At 38.2% G+C, this 24,440-nt stretch overlaps 1 protein-coding gene across 1 annotated transcript; it reads left to right on the top strand.

Moving 5' to 3' along the window:
• Positions 1-431: 431 nt before the first annotated feature.
• Positions 432-20,981, top strand: ptpn6 (protein tyrosine phosphatase non-receptor type 6). Its single transcript, XM_061049252.1, has 15 exons — positions 432-745; positions 5,035-5,157; positions 6,834-7,028; positions 11,047-11,230; positions 12,439-12,555; positions 12,837-12,965; positions 14,207-14,303; positions 14,454-14,533; positions 14,627-14,773; positions 16,060-16,191; positions 16,286-16,440; positions 17,568-17,635; positions 17,765-17,916; positions 18,272-18,336; positions 20,690-20,981. Exons 1-15 carry the CDS (start codon positions 735-737, stop codon positions 20,784-20,786), a joined length of 1,752 nt encoding a protein of 583 aa, XP_060905235.1. The 5' UTR covers positions 432-734; the 3' UTR covers positions 20,787-20,981.
• The last annotated feature ends 3,459 nt before the right edge of the window (positions 20,982-24,440 follow it).

Here is a 24,440-nt window from a genome sequence, read left to right on the forward strand (position 1 = left end):
GTGTGTTTGAAAATGTTTTGCAGATTTTTTTTTTTTTGTAAATGTGTTTATCTCTCTTCTAGTCTTTAATGGTTTAAGAATTGTTGGTTGTGAGTGTCAGTCTCAAAACATCCACTAACCCCTACATTTGTTAAATTTATGTTCTTTTGTTAGATACCTCTCTTTCTATAAGAATAGAATAACTACGTAGATGCAAATGTCTGTTCAGACGACTATCTGTTCAAATGAAAAAGTGTGATGTGCTTTGCATGAAAACCTTAAAAGACGAGGTATCGTATACACTGATGCAAATGTTGATTTTGCGTAGCCGGATGGAAAAGCCGGAGAGTCTTTGCACATGGAAGAGGTCGTGAGAGGGAGAGCAGGGCGAGAAGCAGAAGAAGGAAGGAACAGGCACATTTTTTTACTGTAGATAGTTGGACAATTAAGGAAATTGTAGTAAATTACAGGGCGGGAGGATCGGCTGTGCTGGTAATGAAGCCTGATATCTTATCAACAGAGAGAGAGGCTAATTCAGAGTGAGGCTGAGCACAAGTGAACTTCGACAGTAACAAAAAAAACAAAGGGAGCAGACCTGGAGTGGCTGTCAATGTAACCTGACTCTGAGTGTGAGTGTGGATATTTGGAAGAAGAAACATACTGACCATCTTTATAAACAACAAGACACATTTGGAGTCTTCACATCCAGAGTGCAGAAGAGCCAAGACTGAGTCACGACTGCAAGGGGCCCGACCATGTCTTGTGGGTGAGTATCCACTGTTGTGTAAAGTACAGTAAATGTTTAAGTGCTTTCTTTTGTATAATTACCTTTGCAATAACTCAGGAGTTGTGATTAAATGAGTATCCAGATGCAGATTTAATAATTCAATATATCGTTCTACAAATAAAATAAACCTAATATTAGAGTTTTCTAAAATATTTGAACACAAACTTTTATATTACAATAGTGCCATATATATTAACATTGTTTTTGATCATGTTTTGGGTTCTTAACACTAAACTTAAATGCTTTCCTGTTTGTCATGAAACAGGCATGACAATTCAGTTTTGGTCATAGAGCCCCGTAGCTTTACGGTTGTCCACAGCAGCTTAATACAACTTGAAAGATTCAAGAGTCTCACTACCAGGAAGCTGCATGAAAAGTAGTCAACGGTACAAAAATGTAAATATTGTCATCTCACTGTTAACACCTAACATGACCAAAGGACGCTCAGAATAACATTTTAGAGAAGTGCGACTGAATCAGTTTCCCAAATCTTAAACAGCCTCAAAATGACAGAAAATCACTTTACAGATTAAAACAAGAGAGAAGAAGCAGATTCTAACATGTAAGAAGAAGGAAGCAGTGAATGGGATGATTAACTGACTAATTTCTTCACTTCTCCGGTGCGTAGCAAGAAATTCTGGACCCCGTAACATGTATACTCTAAAGGCTTTTCTTACAGCCGGGGCTGTTCAGTCTATGACGCCCTCATCACATACAGGCTTGTGTAATCCCTGTCGGCACCATTACCATTACTGTCATGTTTTAAAGGTACAGAGCATGTACAGTACATGTATCTGAACAGACACAATTCAGTGCGTTGCAAACTGTCTGATGTGTCACAACCACAGTCACAACATTGAAATACTTGCAAAGCCAGAAGAAACATCTTTGTTGTCACATTGCTCTGCAAGAAAAACCAGAGTCGACTGTCGACATGTTAGTGTTGAGTATAATGCACACTGCTGTAGCGACTATTAACCACGATAAATGACACCTGCAGTACTCTGTGTGTGTGTGTGTGTGTCTGTCTATGCAGAGTGTGAGAGAACAGGCTGGCTGGAGCTACCCGCTGCTGTAAAACATACAGCAGCGGGTAGCTTTAAAAAAAACTTTCCCTTTCACCTTTAAAATGTCAAACTGCTCTTCTTAGAGTTGAATGAAGTAAATGATGTTGGCAGTGGACCAATACTGACATACTGTAGTTTTCATAAATTCAAAACATAAAGATACACTGATACCACTTGGAGGAAAACAATTTGCAAGTTAAATGCATTTGTCCCAGTTTGTTTCAAAGGTTGTAAAATGTGACTTCACATGCTGTTTCTGCAGAGTGTTCTTTATAGGAAATTGGATGCATGAAGTGCCTCTTAACAAGACTCTAAATACTTCTTTTGATAGCAACATTAGAAAAATTCTACACAAGTTGAAAGATTTATGCTTCAGACCGGTCTTCCCTCATAGTTTGAGCTTTTCTGCTTCAGTAATTTGATAACGAGTGCACAGTTGCAAATGGTTTACCAGCTGAGAGCAGCACTCTCACACACAAAAACACACATGTATATATAGAGTGGGGAAGGTTGAAGTGCAAATAAGGAAGTGCTCTGTGACTTTGACCTTTTTTTTTGCGCTCCAAACACACGCACACACACACACACACAGACTCAAACACACACACACACACACAGACTCAGACACACACACACACACACACACACACAGACTCAGACACACCTGGAAGTAAAGCGCAAACAGACAACAATAGTAGCAGACAGGTGGGCAGACTGAGGGGAAAGCTTTACATGTAGCTGACTCAAAAGCAGTGTGGGCTTTTTCATGAAGCTTTTACATTTGTGGATTTTTTTTTTGTTCCTTCAAACATGGTGGAACTACAGCACAGACTCTCTCGCTCATGATTTACTGCTGCATGGAACCATTATCACTACCTGAGCTGCTTCATTGTTTGAGTGTTTGTCAAGAAATCTATGCGTTGGAGCATCCGAGAGCAAGTCTCCAGAGTTTAAAGACACTCTGCATTTTAATATGATGAGTTCCTGTTTAGGTTGTCTCTCAAACAAACAAAAACACTGAGTGTCTATCTGTTTGAGGAATTCCGGCCCTGTCAGCTATTTTGGTTCCTGTCTTGCTTTCACTATTTTGTGAAAGGAGACATAAAAAGGAAGGAAGGGGAGAGCGAGTGAGGGAGGAGGCGCAGACGAGTATACAAGTGAGGCATCTCGGTGACTGTCAGTTGTTTCCAGAGGCAGCTGAGAAGAGTAAGTGTTTGCCTGCTTTTCTATTGGGACAGAGAGGGGTTGGGTAGAAAGAGATTTGGTTGGAGGGAGGAGAGGGAGGTTGAGAGCGGGTAGTTTGACGGTTGTTTTGTGGATTTTAGTTCAGAGATAGAGCTGAAGGATTTTGTATCAGATCAATATATATGTGAGTGTCAGAGGTAAAGTTCGTTTATAAAAGAGGAAAAGCTGAAATTACAGCGAGTTGTTTGTATCATAGCGAGTATGCTGTTGTAAAGTGAGGAAGTAATTGGGACCTGGCTGATTCTTTGTAAAACTAGAGCTAGAAATACTGTACTTATGCCTCTGAGTGTGAACATGTGCAGGAAGAAGTGACACTCACCGATCACTCTCCTTCTCTTGGTCCCAGAAGAAGTGAAGAGACAACATGGTTCGGTGAGTCAAGCCCCCCACCGGACAGCTTCATGCTCCATTAGTCAACTCTTGTTGTGTTCTTTCTGCAAGGCGTGATGACAACTTCTCTGTTTCCATTCCTCCTTCTCTTTCTTTCCCCAGCTGTCGACTCGTCCTGCTCTGTTCCTCTTATCATGTGATTTCTGATGCTCTGTCTGTTTGCATAAAGAAAATGTCATAAATGATATTTAAGTGTTATGTTGATCAAGCTCTTTAAAGGTCCTTTCAAAGGCCTCTTTACCTTCAGTCTGTCCTTCATCCTTTGAATGAGCACGAGCATTCATTGTATACAATCTCTTGTGCGGCAAGCAGAAGTAGAAAGAGAATCACATCGCCTCTTCAACCTCAAACTAATTATTGAAAAAAAGTGTGGTTAACTGTCTATAAAGATGTATTTTGGAACAGTTCAAACTTTACGTTGCATTATCTAACCCTAAAACTGCGAGACAAATCTATTCAGATTCATTGTCAACAAGTTGAGACATTTATAACAGATTTATTAAATATCACATTTAAAAGTTGAAGGCTGTGTAACATGGAAACTGTTGGAAAGAGATATATCCATCTTTTCTACATTTGGGTGATGAATATTTAAATTTTGTATCATTGAAATTTAAGAAAAAAACTTTTTTTTTTTTTTTTTTTTTGGGGGGGGTGTCAGTTCAGAGGCTGTGAGCCGAGCTTGACCATAGCATACTTATTCTAATTGCATATGAAATGATAAAAGCTCCAGGAACAGATAACATAGTAGATACTCAGTCAGAACGAATGGTGCCATGTCACAGTAACTCATTTGTAAGAGTATATTAGGAAAACTTTAGCTCAAAGTTGTTGATGAAAGGATGAATTTACTTTTTATACGTATTATAGTTGTAAAAATATCTAATATGTGTGATGTTTCTGTGGAATTGATTTCCGACTCGTGCGCCGTCCGTGGCCCTGTGGTAATGGTGTCGATCGCGCTCTTAAAATGAAGGTTTCTACACTTCTTTTGTGATTCAATCTTTTTCTAGGCTTTGATCAAAGCTTTCATTGCTCATAAACCCGCACAGTAAAGGATGCAGACTTCATAGTTAAAGAAATAGACTGTTTTGAATATTTGTTTGAATGTCAGTGATACTAACCAACATGAAGACAAATGCAACAAGTTAAAAAACACCAGAGTGATGAGTTAAAAGAGACGTTTTACGGTTTAAAAAAACACAGAAGAATTGAGAGAGATGGAAAGGTAGTCTTTTATTAACAACTATTTCACCAGAATATAATGAGTGATATATAAAAATCAGTTATTAGTAGACTGGATGATGAATTGAAAACACTCTGATTGGACGTGCATCTGGAAATTAACTTGATAACAAGTCGCTACTAAAAATACTACAGTTAAGTTTCTGCAAAAAATACTTTATTTACTATTTTTTTTTTGTATTTTGTCCATCAAATATCTTTGCTCGTGTTGTGTTCCAGCTCGCACAACAGTGTTTATAAATGTGTATGTGCTATTCTTTATCTGACACGAGTCTCGTCTGTTGGTTATTTTCTTGACTCTGTACATGTGTGTCACTGCAGGTGGTTCCACAGAGACATCACAGGCCTGCAGGCCGAGGAAATGCTCAAGAACCGAGGCATACATGGCAGCTTTTTAGCCCGACCCAGCAAGAAAAGTGTGGGAGATTTCTCACTGTCTGTCAGGTGATTATGTCTGCAAAACTATCTTTACCTGTCCTAACCAACCTGCTGAGAAGAAATCAAAATTGTTATTCCTTTTCAGTTGTGCTCTAAGCCAAACCGCATGTCTCCTTTTACTAATAAATCTTAATGCAGAAGATACATGGCAAAAAAAAAAGACATCTTGTTCCGCTCTGCAAACCCTGCTGCAAATACTGGGAATCTACCTTTAATGTTTTATTTTTCATAAATCAACCTAATTTAATGAATTTGATTCTTTATTTCCTCATAAGAACTCCTGAATTGATTATCTGCTTTTAATCTTTAACTGATTTCTCACAAAACGTTTCCACAACTTTAGAGAGACGTCGATCAAACTTTCCACTGCACCTTGTGGTTATGACCTTGTAGAAATGTGTTATTGCTACAGATCCTTTTGATGATGCTTCATTTATTTAGCATAAAAACATATATGGGTTGTTATTCACAATCTGAAGGAATACAAAGAAATACACATATTTTCAGAATGATCAAGTATTTGCTAATAATTTAAAATATCATCATTTGAAATCAATAGATGAAATGTCGTATTGGACTCACTGAATCGTCTGAATTTTTTTCCATTTTTTCTATTTCACGTTTATTTGTATAGAGACAAGTATGGAGCAAGTAAACCGTTACCACACACAACAGCATTCATAGCCTGAGCTCATTCATTAAGCCTCGTCCCCAGTCCTTCAATTTCAGTTCAGCAGTCTACTACAAAAAGTTCAATGTTTAAATAAGTAACTGTGCATGTGTACTTCAGCAGTTACATTCACTGTGTGTATTAATTCAGTTATTTATCTATTGCTGACATATCGTATCGTATATCTTTTTAAGGCCAGTGCACCACAGAGATACAAAAATAAAAACGTAAAAAAACGATTATTACTATTCCTGTGTTGATGTTTTGTTCTCAAGTAGCCGTGTAGTTACATCTTTGGTAACTGAAAGCTCAAAAAGTAAAAGAAAAAGAAAAGATATCGTCATTGACCCTCACAGTGAAACAACACTTAGCAGCACTTACATGTTCTTGTACATGTCCAAAGGACAAACACATCAGGTGCACTGGAACTTTTCAAATCTGCATTAACGTCATGAATTTGCTTTGTTACAAACAGGTATGTGTCAATACTGGCATTTTCTCTGAGATTATACAAACTTAGAAAACCCGCAAGAATCATGACTCATTATACGTTTACTAATATTTTACCTAATCTTGTATTTTCCTTCTCCTGGCATGGTTATAGTTTATAGCACACTATTGCACTTCCTGGTCCATAATTATTAGAGGAAACCAAATTAGTTGAGAAAAGCTCTTTCATAACTCAGATAAAACCAGACAGAATGCTTCTGTATTTATTGCAGTCTGTGAAATACTGAAGGCTCACATGTTTGTGGCGGACAATTACAGATAATACACTTTGTAGTGCATCAATAATGCTCAGTGAAGACTTAACTCATGTCCTAAAACTGTTGAAAAACAATCTGTGTGTCTTGGCGTCTGAAGCCTGAAAGGTTGAAGAAACATTAATGTGTTGTTTTAACTTTAGTAACTACAAACTCCAGACATGGAGATAATCTCTTTACTGTCATCAGAACGTTTTTGTCAGGGATAATTTGACTGTTTGCGTGACTCTGCTGGCTTTTCTCCTCAGGGTGGCCGAGCTGGTGACCCACATCCGCATCCAAAACACAGGAGACTTCTACGACCTATACGGTGGGGAGAAGTTTGCCACCCTGTCTGAGCTGGTTGAGTACTACACGGCAGAGAACGGCATCCTGCAGGACAAAGATGGCACCGTCATCGAGCTCAAATACCCCCTGAATTGCTCTGACCCCACCACAGAGAGGTGGGTTCACTCTTACCTCCACCCTCGCTCTTTAACCCCCCTCTGACTTCTCTGAGCCGCCTCCTCGTACACTATGTGTAACACTGCTTTATTAGGTGGTTAAATGAACTTCAGTCGACTAGTTGACGATCACTATTTCCTCTTACATTTAGTTTCCTGGGGTTAATTAGTCCCATTTGTAGGTTTGATATTCCGTCGTGTTGAAACATTTTCCTCTGGGGTGGGAGAGTGTTTTCATTTGAAGCTGCTTTTGAATAATTCTGGTGTAATAGCATCTCTGTCAGATTGTGAGTCAGTGAATACAAACACCCACATTCAAGACAAAAAGAGCCCACAGCTGTCGAGGCTTCATTCTTCTCTCTGCCTCAGTGCTGCAGCTCGGGGCTTACACCTGTGGTTTTCTTGGAGGTTTCCAATTCATGAGACTACTGTAAATGTATTTTTACTTTTACTGCTACATTTTTTTTTTTAGTTATGATCTCCTCCAGACATGTTGTAAGACTTAAATAACAGGAAATAACAGGTATCTGATCAGGATTTACCACAAAGAAGTCAAATTACCGAAACTTGTAGGTTCTCATTTTAATCCAAAATAGTCCACAAATACTAAAATACAACACATTTCACTGATTTAGCTGCTTAAAAAGAGATCTCCTACTTATCTGGAGAAGGTCAGTATAGCTGCACATTTGTAAGATGCATCTCCAAACTACTTCTGAAATCCCTAATTTAAGCTCGTTCATGCACATGCTAAATCCAGATTTAGGAGTACAGAGAAACTTTCTCTCTTCAGCTGAATAATGTGGGCTAAAAACAAAAACCTGCTGTCTTAGTTTGCACATGTTCTCTGCAGAGTGACTGTCAAATTGCCAAAAGGTTTCACAAGTCATTTCCAGAAAAAGGAAACAGCAGCATTTCCATATTTAACGTGAGAACCTGCTTCTTTCATTCATTTACTCCCCTTCTAATCCTCAGGGGAAGTATGGATCCTTTTTACCTCAGGACATTTTCTCTACTGGCTGTCTGTCAGCTGTAGTTAGTGGTCACGGTGGAAATCAATATTGTACATTCAACCCTTTAAAACAAAATGGAATTTTATTAGAAGATTTTGTAGCATGTAAAATATTACTGCTGTTAGTTTATATTCCAATTTATAGAAACATTTTCCTAAACGTTTTGGGTTTTTATGGTAATTACTGTATTAATAAAATATTTCAGTACCGGACTTATGACTAAACATATGCCAAATGTAGTTGATTTTGAAATGTATTTAATCGTGATACGTCTCGTTGAACAACACTGTTATTTTCTGCGACAAGAGTTTTGACCATTTGCTCTTTCATCTAGATTTACTGTAGCTTGAAAACCCTTCAGAGCTCTCAGTATCTTGTAGCATCTGTTTGCTAATAACAGCAGTGTGGTCGCTGTATAGTTCTATTATATTTAATCTTCTGTGACATCTGTGTCCGCGTGCAGCGTCCTCAACATCAAAGGCTAATCTGATCAAATAAATCTAGTTTCTGTTTGTCTACAGCAGGTTTTTAATGAACCTGTGATGTTGACGTTTTATTCTAAATTTCTCACATTGCGCATCTCACACTGTAGGTGGTGTTATGTTGTTAATGCACTGTGCCACTGTAGGCTGCTAAAAGTAGGTTAATGTCTTACCTATAGTGATAAATAAACGTTATTAAGGACACTACTTTTCTATTGTGTGTGTGTGTGTGTGTGTGTGTGTAACTTGTAGCTTGAAGCGCTACCCTCTGCCCCCCCCCCCCCCCCCGTCCTTCTCTCTCTGTCAGTTGTTTAACTTCCCTTTTGTTGCTGCGGTTGGAAACTTTAAGTTTTGACACTTTTGAAAGCAGTGGCCAGACCCTTCTCATCTTCCTCTATTGCACACTCTATCATGTTCTTGCTCACTTGCTGTCTTCCTCATCACACCCTAATCTCACCGTAATCTCACAGTTTTATAATCAACACCTCACCAGGTCAGCCTGTGTTTGCATTTGTTCTTAAGTTTCTGAGAGCTCATCACTTCTCAGAAAAGAAGAGGACTATTCTCAGGTCATTATCTGGTTGCCATTGTGTCATAAGTTAATTCACATATAGCCTCCCATACTGACAGCATTATTAGTTAGTTTAGCTTATGCATGGTTGAATTGTTCTCTTAAACATGTTTAAATACTTTGCAGTTTTTCCTGCACAGTTTTTCCTCTGCACGTACTGCTTGCAAACTTCTGCAATTGTGCACAGAAACGACCTTTTTCTGTTTTTCTTTTGCTTACCCGATGTTATCGAAAAACCATCATGTGGTGCACAATATCAGTTGCTCTAAATATATTACACACAGTTTACACATTGCTATAAAAGCATAAACTGTGATTTGATAAATAAGCAAACCAAAAAACGGAGAAAAAAAAAGTGGTAAAGCGTGTGCAGAAGGCTTAACTAGAGCAGTGTGGGGTGAGGGAGGTGGTGGTGGTGCAGGGGGGGTATCTGTGGATGGTGCACGGGGGGGGGGGGGGGGGGGCAGTCTATAAATACTTTGTCCTTTTCAGCCACGAAATCTGTCATCAGAAATTTTCCAACCGCAAAGCAGGAAGTTCAGCAGAAGAAATCGAGAACTGTGCCTAAAATTAAGTCACAGCCCAACCCGATCACAGGCTGCGTTCACCAAGTCACACACGTTCCACAAACACAAACACACACACAAATAGAGTTTGACAGTGAACAGAAATATCATCTGCGTGTAACAGCAACTTCTGAACATGCAATTTTAAACCCTTCACCTAACGTGCCTGATTCCGTCGTGGCTTTCTATTTCTACTCAGAGAACTGTTCACACAACAGCCCAGTGCGACCACATCAGTGAGTGTCAGCAACCGTTCATCTTTAATGAGCTGATATAGTCGCGAGTCGTGAAAGTCAATTAATTAATAAATGAATTAAGAAAAAAGAGTTTGGACATGTAAAGGACATTTATCAAGAGTTTAAAAATATATTTTAAAAAGGCCGGCTGTTTTCTTTGAAGAGGCCTTTTAATAGTTTCACAGTTTCATTGCTTTTAAAGTTTTTATAGACACATGTTCATAATTCAGACTCTGCTACATAAGATGTAATGTGTCACAGCTGCACACAGACTGATGACATCACAAGAAAAAAAAAGACACCTTTTTCTTTTGATCGCTGCATTAATTTATATGACAGAGGATTAAATTATTAAATTAACGAGTTCGAGACCAGCCTGCGCGAAAATTAAATGAATGAAAGTAGAACTCTTAAAGTATTTTCCTCTGCAGACAACTTCCTCCAAGTCAGTGTGCTTCTTTCTTCGGAAAAGCCACAGTTTCTTGCAGTATCTTTTCACGGTGCTGATATTTTATGACGATGTGAAGATGATGATGTGCCAAAAGCATGTGTAGTTTCATATCTGCATAAGTAAACAACACAACTATTTGTGTCTGTTATCGGTCTGCCTTGTTAAAGTGTCTCATGTGCAGAGACAGTTTGTGTCCTGTTCATCATTTTACAGATAAACAAGTTCTTGCAAGTTGAAGTGAAAACTTCTCTTGAACTAACTGTTTTTACCGACTACACAAGGAAGTATCCTCTTTCCTTATTAGTGAAACCTTTAGGACAAGATGCTCCATGTTTGTCATTTGAGAACAGGATGCTGCTGCTCTTCTGAAATAGACTAAAATAACAACTTTATTCTTTAAAGACTTTAAGAGTTCTAATTTACGACTTTAATCTCGTAAATTTACAATTTTATTTAATTTTTTTTTAACGTGGCCCTAATCCTCCGTTGTAAATTTACCTACACGATCAAAATACACACTTACTACACTTATGAATAATAAATAAGCAAAGATGAAATGATAGAATATTTTTCTGTTTAAGTCTGAATTATCGTTCCATAAGATTCATGAAGTTCTAATATTCTCAGCATTCAACATAACCTCAGGGCAAGACTGTCTTTAGAACTAACCCGTACACCTTCTTGCTTCTTGTGTCTCAGGTGGTACCACGGTCACCTGTCCGGGCCCAATGCAGAGAAACTGCTCGGTGCTCGAGATGATCCGGGGACATTTCTCGTCCGAGAGTCGCTGTCCAAACCTGGAGACTTTGTTCTGTCGGTTCTGACAGACGAGAAGAGCAAAAGCGGAGGAAAGAGGGTCTCCCACATCAAGATCATGTGTCAGGTGGGGCTTTTACTTGTTTCAGTGTGTTACTCTGCATTTGTGTGGAGTGCGAGATACAGATACGCTCCCGCTGCTTCGGAGGTGTATGAATGGGATTAGTTACTTCTGATGGATGATACTACATAGCGATCACTACCATCAGTGTGTGAAAGGGTGGGTGTGACATGCAGTGTAAAAGCACTTTGAGTAGTCGGAAGACTAGAAAAACGATATATAAGCTCAAGTCCATTTACATATGTGCATGAAATGAGTGCTTTGTATCTGATTAGTTCTTTGCTTTCAGAGTATAGAATCAGCTCTTTGATAAATTTTCACGTCCCCTGATTTATTCAATAAAAGCAGTTGCAGCTCTGATATTGTTAATTAATGTAAAAACATGTTCACATGCCCATCAGGTACAAAACCCTGACTACAAAAGACCTGAAACCATAATAATCATCTTCTGACGTGTTCATCAACCACCGCTCAACAGCACCTCTCATTTTCACAGACCTCATCACGTCTTTGCATTTTTTATTTTTAGCAGTGGTTCACCTCATAGAAAACAGCGCTCAGGCCTCATTTAAATGGGAGCCATTGTTTTTGTGCAGAAGATTAATGTGAGATTACTGGAAGGGTCACAAAGGCCTTTTTATGAACACGTGGCAAAGATCAGGTGAAATTTCTGTACTCTGCTCTCCCTTCAGAGTCTGTTCACGGCAGTCGCGACTAAATCTGTGAGATATATACGTTTACAGTCACACCTGTTGCATGCAGGAAATGAATCTTGTGGCCCGTAAAGCGTTATTTCTTCAACATAAGTTCTTGAAAATTTCCACCACAAAAAAATGACCTTTTTCCTACATACATACAGGTAATATAACTCCGGCTGTCTTTTTAATTGTGTGTGTTTGTTTATGTTATTCACTAATGAACATTTTTGGAGCTATCATGCTGTTTTCTTTAACAAAAATATTTTAATAAATTCATTACAAAGATGTATTTCCATTTACATTAAAGGGGCTTCACTTAACAAATATCTGCTTATCCTTTTTTTTTTATATCAAATTAGTCTTGTTTGAATTTTGTGGCATGGTCATTTTTTATTTTTTATTTTCAATGCTTTTTCTGTATCCTCATCAGAAAATATACCTCAGTGATATGTTGTATGTTTTGAGTGATATGTTGTATGTTTTGTGTGATATGTTGTATGTTTTGTGTGTGTCCAGAACGACAGGTACACAGTGGGATGTTCAGAGTTGTTTGACACACTGACAGACTTGGTGGAATATTACAAACGCAAAGGCATCGAGGAGATGTCGGGGAACTGGGTGCATTTAAGACAGGTGAGCTGGATTTTATGTGATGTGACGGAATAATTCAGATGTCATTTCATTGCACAAAGTCAACAAAGTGAATGTCAGTAAGCTGTAAATGAAATAAAAACTCTCTTTGTGGATTATTTTAAAAGGTAAGATGCACAGCACACAGATAGTAAATATAACACCTCTGAGTGTCTCTTAACGTGGACATGATAATGTTGTGCATTATATTCATGGTTGTATTATTTCACCTCTGTTATAATATTTATCTACTTTTGATCTCTTTGTTTCTGTCTTCCTTGCAGCCGTATTACTCCACCAGAGTGAACGCAGCAGACATCGACAACAGAGTGAGACAGCTGGATGAGACCGCACAGCAGCTGAAGGAGGGCGAGGGAGAGAAGAGCAAGGCGGGCTTCTGGGAAGAGTTTGACGTAAGATTTGAGCCAACAGCCTTGAATATGTTCAATACAACTGCTTCTCACCATGATGCTTTATCTGTGGTATAAGAACCTCTGTAATACATCAATCATCTCGTTACTAAGAAACTACAAACATTTATAAGCCTCTAAACTCGTCACAGTGATAGAAACCCTAGAGTGATAAATACTGTCATCTTGTGGTGGGGGAATACCCTAAATGTCACTTTAATTGTCACGGTATAACATAATGTTCCTAAGCAGGCTTTAAAGCAGGGTGGGTTCAAGCTGACCACCTGTCATTATGCAACTAAAAAAACACTTTCACTGAGAGGAAATGAGACATTTAATTAAAATCAGTTGCAGGTTGTTTGGCTTAAAAATGGCAAAGAAAATGTATTTTCATATTGCACATTTAATGACAAGTTAACTCAAATGTGCTTAAAATGGAAAACAAAATTAAAGTTATAAACATGACAACAACGGGGACATACTCAATATAAAAAGCAAAGAAAGTAAGCATGAGTAAGTGCAAACACATACACAAAAGTACACACTGCTGTGGGGATAAAGAGAAAAACAATTTATAAAATGTTTTAAATCTATAAAATCTTGAGATCTGAATTTTTTTTATTACAAATTGCAATTCATAGTCTTCATACACAAGACAGCTTGAAGCGAACTGAAGCTCAATACAAACTGGGCTTTTCAGACACATATATTTTTAAAGTTAGATTAAGTTATTTTAAAGTTGTTGGTTTTGGCTTGCTTTTCAGCACATGCCACCTCAGTCACTAGTATTTTCTTAATCACTAAGGCCTTCTGGGAATAATTCCCACCTACTTATCCTCTCTCGTAATCTTGAAGGATGGAAACCAAGACCTCCGTTCTCTGGACGTTGTGCAATTCATTTCCAAAGTCTGCACTGCATTGGGAAGAAATGCTTCAAGGTTTTCTGCACCTGCTGCAACAAACAATCTCCAGACTGATCATTAAAAACACAACATAGAACCTCTGAACACTTTTAATCTGTTATGAGGTTTTGATTAAATGAATTAATTCATCAATATAAAAATCCTCTCCTTGTCATGGCGTGCTATTCAGACTATAACGTTACAGTTGGATTGACTTATGTTATACTTTCTCGAACAGAAACAGATTCTGTTTAAATTAGAGGATAAAATCAGAGTGTAATATCAGTGCAGAGAATATGTAGAAACAGAGTATATAACACCGATGTCCCTTTCTCCCCCCAGGCTCTTCAAAAGTTGGAGGCGAAGGTGAAAAAGAGCCGAGAGGAGGGCCAGAGGCCTGAAAATAAGAGCAAAAACAGATACAAGAATATTCTTCCCTGTGAGTTTTTCATGTTCTCAGTACCACTATTATCTAAATTAACCAAATCCTATGAGTATATTAAAGTTTTTATTGCACTGATGTTAACCAAACGTTTTTGTTCCGCATCTTACCCACGGTTTCCTCCCTCCGTCCTCTGGTTTCCTCCAGTCAATGACACCAGGGTGATCCTGCAGGACACTGATCCTGATGTCGTAGGTTCGGATTACATTAATGCCAACTACGTGAGAGTAAGTCTCCAGAGTCCCCGACTTCATAGTATCACAAAATGATATCAGTACATTAAACAAAACTCACTGTCATTGTTGTGTGTTTGTTTGTAGAACACCCTGTGGGAGGCCGCAGATCAGAAAGTTTACATTGCCACCCAGGGATGCCTTGCAACAACTGTCAACGATTTCTGGAAGATGGTTTGGCAGGAGAACACGAGGGTGATTGTCATGACAACCAGAGAGGTGGAGAAAGGCCGGGTCAGTACCAAAACACTCATGACAGCAGATTTGGATATTAAGCACATCTTCATATCTCTAAGTATTGAAGTTATTTCTCTGCACCTTTAATGACATTTCAACAAGAGAGAACTTCCCTCTTTGAAGAGTCACACAGTGTTTGTCACTTTATTGGAGAGTCTGGCCTGTAGTTCCCTGTAGTATTTGATTCAGGTGCACAGTAAATATCACACTCAGAGTTGACATTAAAGTCTTTCTTCTCTGAAAGGTTTCCAAGGCCTCAGGCCCACAGTGGTTCATTTGAATAATTGCAACACAAAAGTCTGATTACAGACCTGCACAGCAGTGAGCTTTTATGTCTCAGTGTTTAGAGGATGTAAATGATGAAAAGGTGATAACATAAATATTAACTTTCAACCTTTTAGACCAGAGTATGATGTAAGTACACGTTTTAGATTATTGTTCTATACTAGAGTCAGTGTTTCCATTGTACACGACTTCATACTGCTTCATTTCACTACTACACACTACTAACATCTCAGAAGGAGATATTCAACTTTATACTCCACTAAGTTTGTTTTTACATCTGTAGTTTTTGTTTGCTAGCAGATTTCAAATGTTCACACCTTTCCTGTTCAGTGAAAACCGTGTCTTTCCACATTTGGGGATTTGTGTTGTAAATGTGTGTGATAAGATTAAAGATGTAGTGTCCCTTTCAAAGTAGTAAAAACTCTCGCACCTCTCATAGAAATATAGAACAATAACCCTTCTTGGATCAGCTGTAAAATGAATTATAACAAAGCTTAATAAAGTTTTTTTTGGACGAGAACAAACATATAAAGGTCTACCAGAAGGTTTAGTGGTAGATTAAATCACCTGACAGCATAATGAGAAGAAGAGCTACCTTGAACAAACATTATTATTAACATTAAAGCATTATGCAAACAAATTCAATGATGTAAGTTTGAATGTGAGTATTTTCACTGTGTAGTATTGATTTTTTTAAATTAAATTAAAATACAAATCTGAATACTTTTACCACATCTGATGTAACCTGCCAGAGGACCTGAGATGCCGTGTCTTTCTGACCTTTAGAGTTGACATAGTTATAAAGTTAGGTGGAGTTCAGTAATCTCAATGTATTCCCATTGTGACAAACACCTTGATGAGTTCCCCTAAACAGTGCAATAAGACACAAAGGAATATTTTCAGAGCAACATGAAGATGAAAAGCTTTGAACATGTACATGAAGTGAACCCAGCAGATAACGTTTGTAATAACTTGATTTATTTTTGACTTGATTTCAGAATAAATGTGTGCCGTACTGGCCCGACCCTGAGAGCTCCAACGAGTTTGGTCCATACGTGGTGATGTGTCAGTCAGAGAGGGAAGCTGCAGATTACAAAGTCCGAGTTCTGGAGATGGCTCCTTTGGACAAGGTTTGCTTCTGCAGCCCTGTTAGGTTGAACTTTAAGCAGGATTGTCTACATTATTACATTTCTAAATAGATTTTTTCCCTTTTCTTTTTCACAGCCTAAACATTCTCGTACCATTTGGCACTATCAGTACATGAGCTGGCCTGACCATGGCGTCCCTCAGGAGCCGGGTGGCGTCCTCAGCTTCCTCACTCAAGTGAACACCAAACAGGCTGAATATCCCGATGCTGGACCCATGATCATCCACTGCAGGTACCACAAGGCTGGAGCACACATTTTTCATGAGACACGGCTGAAGGTCTAGTATAATGATATAAAAACATAATAATAATAATATTGTGGTGGTGTAATTGCCTTCTTTAGAAAAAACAATACTGATTAATCAGTCACTAAAGATGTCGTAAAAAGGATCAAATATACCAGTGCACTATGCATCACTGACAAATCCAAACAGTAAATATTCTCAGTTAAAGTGAAATCTCATTTGAAGATGGGAAGGGTCTCAGTTTAACAAAATGTTTTCCAGATGGTGGCTCACATCACGTTTCAGGGATCATAAATCTTCAAAATAAACAGACAGTATGTGTTCTTCCTGTAAAAGATCTGTTTTAGTGTGACATTGGATACAAATAACAACAAGGCCAGGTTGGGTAATCATAACTCAGGATGTAACACTCAGAAGTTTTAGATTAAGGTGATTATATTTTCAGGATTAAGATTAGTAGTAGCTGAACAAAAGCTTTAAAATCAACTGACGGGTTATCCATTTGGAATTTTGCCCGTGTGATGTGAGGGATTCTGAGGCCGCGTGCTGTTTGTTGATGACGCTCGTGTAGGTATTTTTGGTATGTTAGCATGTTCACAACACAGTCTCAATCTCACTAACATGATCTCTCAGGGTTCCTCTTAACACAACTGTTGTGACATTTGACATTTGACCCCTTAAAGCGGGAAAACATTTACTTACAACCCAACGTCACAAGTTTCATATGTCACAATGATAAGCAGAGTGATATATTCTTCTACTTTAACTCACCTTTTATGAATATAGATTTTTTTTTACATCAGAAAAATGTACTTTTTATTCTTGTTTCTCATCTTATGCAGCATGATTTAATGTTTTGTCCACCAGAACAGTATCAGAACATTTTTTTATTAATTTAACACTGTACCTGGTAAACATGAGTGTGGTATCATTTTCACTGTGACAGTGTCAGCATGTTAGGGGTTATGATTAAGGATTGAGCACAGCTTAACAGAGCTGCTGGCCTGGCTGTAAACTGGAAGTTGTATAAGTACCTTTAGTCCTGTAATTAGAAGCTCTTGTTTTATATGAAGAAAATAGTTACTAACTGTGTTTGCTCTGTAAATGTTTACAGCGCTGGGATTGGTCGAACAGGCACCATCTTGGTGATTGACATGATCATCGAGACCATTGACACTATTGGTAAAACATTTTTTTTAAATACCAGTTTATATTGACTACAAAACACAACCGTTACAAATACAGCTACACGATTAGATTTTTCCCATGCTGCCTCCATCCAATATGTTCTTATCTGGCTTCCCTCTGCAGGTCTAGACTGTGACATTGACATCCCCAAATACATCCAGATGGTGCGAGAGCAGCGCTCTGGCATGGTGCAGACAGAAGCTCAGTACAAGTTCATCTATCTGGCTGTTTCTGAGTACATTCAGACCACCAAGGCCAAAGACTGTGCTTACATGGTGAGCAACAAACACAGAAAATCCAGGAATAACACCAAGACAGACTATTGAATACACCACTGATAAGAGTTTTTTTTCGGCTGAAGTACGGATAAATACAAGGAAGACAGGAGCGTTTACAGCAAACTAAATAGAGATATGTGTGTCAATATGCCTTTGCACTTTTGATTGCTGATTTGAACACCAGAACCGCCTAGTTGAATGCTAACAGAATGATATGTTATCACTGGTGAACGTTGACCCCGAGACAAAAGAAAACAACCTTTTACACAGACAACACCAGCCATATGACTGCTCTGTGTTTGAGAGATCCTCCAGTCATCTCTGAACAAGTCTCTGTTTCTCTCTTCCACAGGAAGCTGACACAGAGTATGGAAATCTGCAACTCAAACACCAACCAGCCAGCAGGAAGGTCTCAAAGTGAGTGAGGCGGTGTGTGTGGCTGTATGGCACAAAATGTGTGTGTGTGTGTGTGTGTGTGTGCGTGTGTGCGTGTGTGTGTGTGTGTGCGTGTGTGTGTGCGTGTGTGTGCGTGCGTGTGCGTGTGTGCGTGCGTGTACGTGTGTGTGTGTGCGTGTGTGTGTGCGTGCAAATTGGATGTCTCTCAAACATTCACATCGCCCCTCTGAACCTCACACTGTCGCCCTACTTTCTTTTTAGAAAATATGACTTAGTCAGCGTCTTTAGCCTCATGTCAGAGAGAAGGAGGTGTTAGTGGAGGGAGGATGCATTCAAGTAACAGATGGACCCCACGAAAGTTTCATGATTTAGATTTTTACCTCCAAAATACACTGCAATGAACAAATGTTCCTTCACACATTATTTACCATTTCACTGAGTCATAAAATAATGTTCATATAAAAAACACGGTTTGCTGTTCCGATTTGACCTCAAGGTGCTAAAGGCCATTAATTAAATCCAACCCGTGCATAAAATCTGATTACTGTAAGAAGCACAGAGCTATTGCTACATTGAATGATGTTATCAGATTGTACTACTACCTTGTTCTTTACAGGTAGCTCTAAAACTGGATCAGCATGACGCAATTTCTAAGAATTAAATTTTTTTAGTATAGTCCAGACTGAAGTTACTCAAAAACGGCCGTATGGATTGCCTGGATTTCAACATTTTTTCTCATCCCTAAATATATATATATATATATATAAACATTTTAGATAAATTGTTATGAAATGTATTGCATACAAAAAGAGCCTGTTGTCACACACACTACAGTAGCACTGCTTCTGCTAAGTGTCCTCTCTCAATCTAAATCCAGCACAGCTTTGTTTATTTTTGGGGGAAAGCACATTAATCAGCATTTCTGTTAATGAGTGCCAGTGTAAGCCAGCTGGCTAATTTTCCACTGCAGGCCTTTGTCCCAATGTTTTGAAACCATTAAGGTGCTTATGCTGGCATGAAACAGTTCAGGATAGCAGGGCATCTGAGGCAATCTGAGCGTTTATCTCTGAGAGCATTTCTCAGCAGGAGTTTTCATGACACTCGAGGCAGAGACGAGAAAATGTATAATTTCTATGTTGTTAAAGCGGCACTCCAGTAAATTATTATGGCACTTCAATACATATTTATGACTCATTCATATCAACAGATTACACACAGATCAGAATTATAAAACCCTTTTCACACAGAGGATCCACCACAGCGCCGTAACAAAGCTGCTGCTGTCTCTCCGCTTTAGTATTTTTACACCCAACAAAAACCTTCATATTGGTGTCTTTTTTTCATCGCCGTTGTGGAGGCAAAAGAGGCATCACATGTCAACAAACAGCATGAGCTTTACACACACATGGTGCTGATACACTTCACCTTTTCACCTTTGTTCTCCCCTGTTGTTTCATGCGATGCGTTACAAAGGCTTTGCCACTATTTGGACAGACAGAGAGGCGTACCAGAGGCCTGACGGTCCTGTCTTAAACAGGCTTTGTTATAGAGGAGTCATAGTCTCTAGTTCGGGTCAAGCTCCAGAAAATGCTGGATTCTATCATTCCTGTAATAACAATTACATTCAGAGCGATTGAATGGGATTTCAAACTGTCTTTGAATCACTGAAAACATGACACATAACGAAGACATTTAGATATCTGGGCTGTTCAGCACTTTGGATCGACTGTGTTGTGTGTGATGTTCTATATAAATAAAGTTGAGATATTTCTCATGTTTTATTTATTAGTAAGTTAGTTAGTTCAGATTATTTTTGGGGCTTTATGCCTTTATTTGAGAGAGGACAGAAGATAGGGTCGTAAACCGGGATGAGAGAGATTAGGGAATGACATGCAGTAGAGTGCCGAGGGTCGGAATTGAACCCTGCCCACTTCGAGGACTATAGCCTCTTTACATGGGCTGCTCGATATACCTGCCAGGGTTTCTGGCGCCTCCTAATTTTGACCACCTCTATCTCTGGTCTATTGTTTGAATACATTTTTGTGACCTTTGAGCAAGGACACCCCTCATGTACGACCGGAGCAATACTCAAATGAAGCAGTCAGCAGAGATCAAACAGGACACTGGACAATTCAGCCCTCAAACACTGTGAACTTTGGCCCACTTGCAGGGCTGAATAGATGTCTGCCAGCTTTGAGTGATTGATTCATGGTTGGTTGCTCTGTTTAAAACTGTTCTCATGCAGATGGCTCGTTAATTAACCTCTCCAGTGTCTGAGAATCACTTCTAACTAAGCTGTGTCTAATGAATGGTGACCGCTTTATTAATAAATACAGGACCGATGAAAGCACTAATCAGCTTTTTCTATTTCCAGAAACACAGAGGACGTTTACGAGAATCTGTCCAAAGGAAAGAAGGATGTGAAGAAGCAAAAGTCAGACAAGAAAAGTGGCTCAGTGAGGAAAAGATAGAAGACTGAGCAGATTTACCAAAGTACGTCATGTTTTATATTTATGCAGGCACTGTTCTGTGGAGGCTTTTATTTGAGTGGGAAAATACCCCCCAAATAAGGTGTGAAATCAGAGAAACGATAATGTGATGTCTTCTGAAATGTCCCATGAATGCTTGGATGCATTTGTTGAAAATAAAGCCTTCCTTGTTGCAAATCCTTGTTTGTTTTTTTAATTGTCTGTTTTTGTTGTTGAGCGAGTAAACCAACATCATTTAGAAAGCTTTGATATTTTGAATGGAAGCTTCTTTGAATTATCAGCTCTCTCTCTCTCACTTTAAGATGATGTAATCCTCTATCGGAAGTCTCAAACCTCAATTCTGTATCTTGTTGTATTTTCATGAAACAGAATAGGAAGGCATGATGTATTTCTGATTCTGATATACACAACTTTGTCTGGCTATGTATTTAATAAAGAAAACATCAGCATAAACAGCAACCTTTGTGAGATTCTACAGGTCTCTACTGATCCTGTCCTGTGGTACCTGTGTGTGTAAAAAATCTCTGAAGAAAAACCTGCTTCTTTTTTATCTTGCTAACGTGCAGCTCACTGGCAAACTTTCCTAGGGAAAAATGTAAACAAAGGCTCCTCTGTTTGCTCTCAGTAAATCTCTTCATCTGGATCAGACCCGATTACAGCACTGACGACCAATAACTAGTATTTGTACTGCAGGTTGAATGGATCCATCTTACGTTGAGACTGTTTCATAACAGCTGAACTTAAGTGTGTTCATAGCTTAGCATTCTGAGAGGCAGCATGATTCTAGTTCAGCTGGACTACAGTTTAATGATAACAGAGTTAATGTTAGAAAGGGGATGGATTCACTTGTCCCTACAGGAACTCAGGAATGTACTTTAAACGTAATCTTTTAAGTCTATATAGGCCTGAAGAACCAAATCATTTTTATATAATCAGTCAAAATCACAATTTGCTGCTTGACCTCCAGTACAGTATGAAAGGTAAAAAAAAAATCTTCTCCTTTATAAGATGCAAAATCAAAGTGATACACTGATTGTTTTAATATTTAAATTAACTTGAACAATATTGTAAATCTCAAGTAGGCCATGCTGCATGTTTGCACTTTTAGAAAAACTGAGATGATTAAAATTCCACTTTAGGCTCCAGTGAGGAACTTACGTACCTCTCTTTTTGTTAACATTGTCCTTTACATATACGGGCCATTCTACCGAATTGGTTCAAAGTCAGGTTGGAAATATTTTGTTTTATTCCCGAATTCTTTTCCCTATATATATTGTTCCACATCTGAAGTACACATATCTAGTAAAAGAATCGTCAAATTTGATATTGTATTTTTAGACTGTTTTGGAATGTTTTTCCTCTCCACAAATTTGTCACGACCGAAACATAGTATTAAAAAAAAACAATATTATGTTAACCTGTTAGTATTATGTTTACTTCCCTTATGTAAAGATTATTTTTTCAAATTTCTATTGAAGGTTTTCACAATAAAATCAATAAATATGATTTTTTTTTTAATTTCTAATTTCAAATTTTAAAATTCTTCAAAATCTATGTGCAATCTTTCTTTCTAAAATGTAAAACACTGATCAGATTGATTTCAGAGTTAATGATTTATGAGATGGAACATACAGTTAACCCATCAGTATCATAACATTTTAGTTGATAACTCAATATATATATATTTTTGTAAAAACAACCAGTGTCTCGGTAGTGACCAGTATTTTCTTTGTAGTGTTTTATCATATTTCATTACATTACATGGCTAGCAAACACATCTTTGAAGAGGTGTACACCCATAGAAACATAATCATTTGCATAAAACCCCAAAAGGTTTACATAATTGAAGAGAATGTGTGTTCGGTAGTGACAATTTTTAAAGTTACACACTGATTTTCAGACTTTGGAACATATTTATTTAAAAATTATGGGATTTAGCTGCTTATCATTCAGCCATGGGGGACAGGGATGCAATGTCACTTCCTGGTGAAAAATTCAGGGGTGTGGCTTAAGTCTAGGTTCAGCCAAGCCACTAAAATTCATGTGTTTTGGTAGTGACATGAAAACAAGGGACATGATTTTTTGAGCATAGTTTTTTAATTTAAAAATTAAACCCACAATAAATCTAAGTCTTTTAACCTTTGTTTAAACTTAATCATAAAGATCTTTTAAATTACACAGTTGAAACAAATCTAAAAAATGTTTTAAGTGGTATTTACATAAATTGAAATGTAGGGGTCAGGATTGGGGTCAATAGAAAGTACCCTATAAATGATGATTTTCTATTTATTTAGCTTATCACTATCTCATTTAATGCCCTGGGTTTAAATAGATCATAATATAATCTCAGTAAATATACATGTCTGAATACTTAATTGTTTTGTTAAACCTTTTTTTTGTAATGGGACTGCACTTTGAACTAATTCGGTAGAATGCCCCATATAGACAGTGATTTTAACCACAAAAAATACATACTTCTTTCCTGTAACAGTGAAAAGTATCACTCCAGAATCTTTATCATGCTGTTTGGGCAGCGTGCAGTCAATCACCATAGCCACTTACAGATTGCAGTTCCGCAACAGTAAGCCCAATTTGTATTTACACATTGCATCCATAACAACATAACATTGGTGTCCCAGAGTGTGAATTCGTATTGCATTATGACATTGCAGAATGCAGATAGGGAGCGCATAAAGGCATGGCAGGTAAGCACACAGTGGAAGCTCCACATACACAAATAGTTAGGCATGCACACACACACGGCGCTGTTCCCGCTTTGCAGGAGGAATGACTTTAGGCCTTTTCAGAGTGCAATACCACAACAGCGCTGTGTCGAAGCTCTTCCGTCATTATGTGTTTCTATATTCATTATTACGGTGTTACAGTGTTACATCACATTGCGTCACGGCATTATAGAAGCTAGTGTTTGGAGAAACAGCTGAAACTCCACATACACCCACACGCAGATATGGTGAAGCGCTGTTCTCACCCCGGCAGGCTCCATGGACACTGTCTGTTAGCCCCTGTACGCCTCTGTTACTACCTCTGATAGCTGTACAAAGAAAGATCACTTTGGCCCCCCCATTACGCCTCAATGATATTCAAACTGAGGGAGAGATGCCACAGAAGCGTTAATATCGCGCTTTGAATGGACGGTTGGAAAATGGCTTTTGCCCCACCATTATACCTCAGTGCTTACACATTGCACACGAGGCGTATTACCTACTGTCACGTTCAGGTAAAAAAAAAAACAAGGAACTGAACCCAAGTGCAGAAGCTAACAAAAATGATTTATTTAAAATAAAGATCAATCAGTGAAGACAATGAGGGCAATCAACACGGAGGGAAACACACAGAGACAGGAATACAAGACAAGAAACACTGAGGACAACTACAAAATAAATCATGAAACAGTAAAGACACACAGAACTCAAGAACGTAACATTACCAAGAATACACACTAGGACAAAGAAACACAGGTATAGGAAATACAAAATAAAAACACCAGAAACTAAGCTAGGAAACATAAACTGAAAATACACACTACATAAGACCAAATCATGACACCTACAGCCTATCTAGAATAAATCAATAAATCAAGCCTTCCCCAGGTGGACCAAAAAAAGACCAATTGTA

Source organism: Labrus mixtus, chromosome 11, assembly GCF_963584025.1.
Source record: "Labrus mixtus chromosome 11, fLabMix1.1, whole genome shotgun sequence".
NCBI classification, from domain to species: Eukaryota; Metazoa; Chordata; class Actinopteri; order Labriformes; family Labridae; genus Labrus; species Labrus mixtus.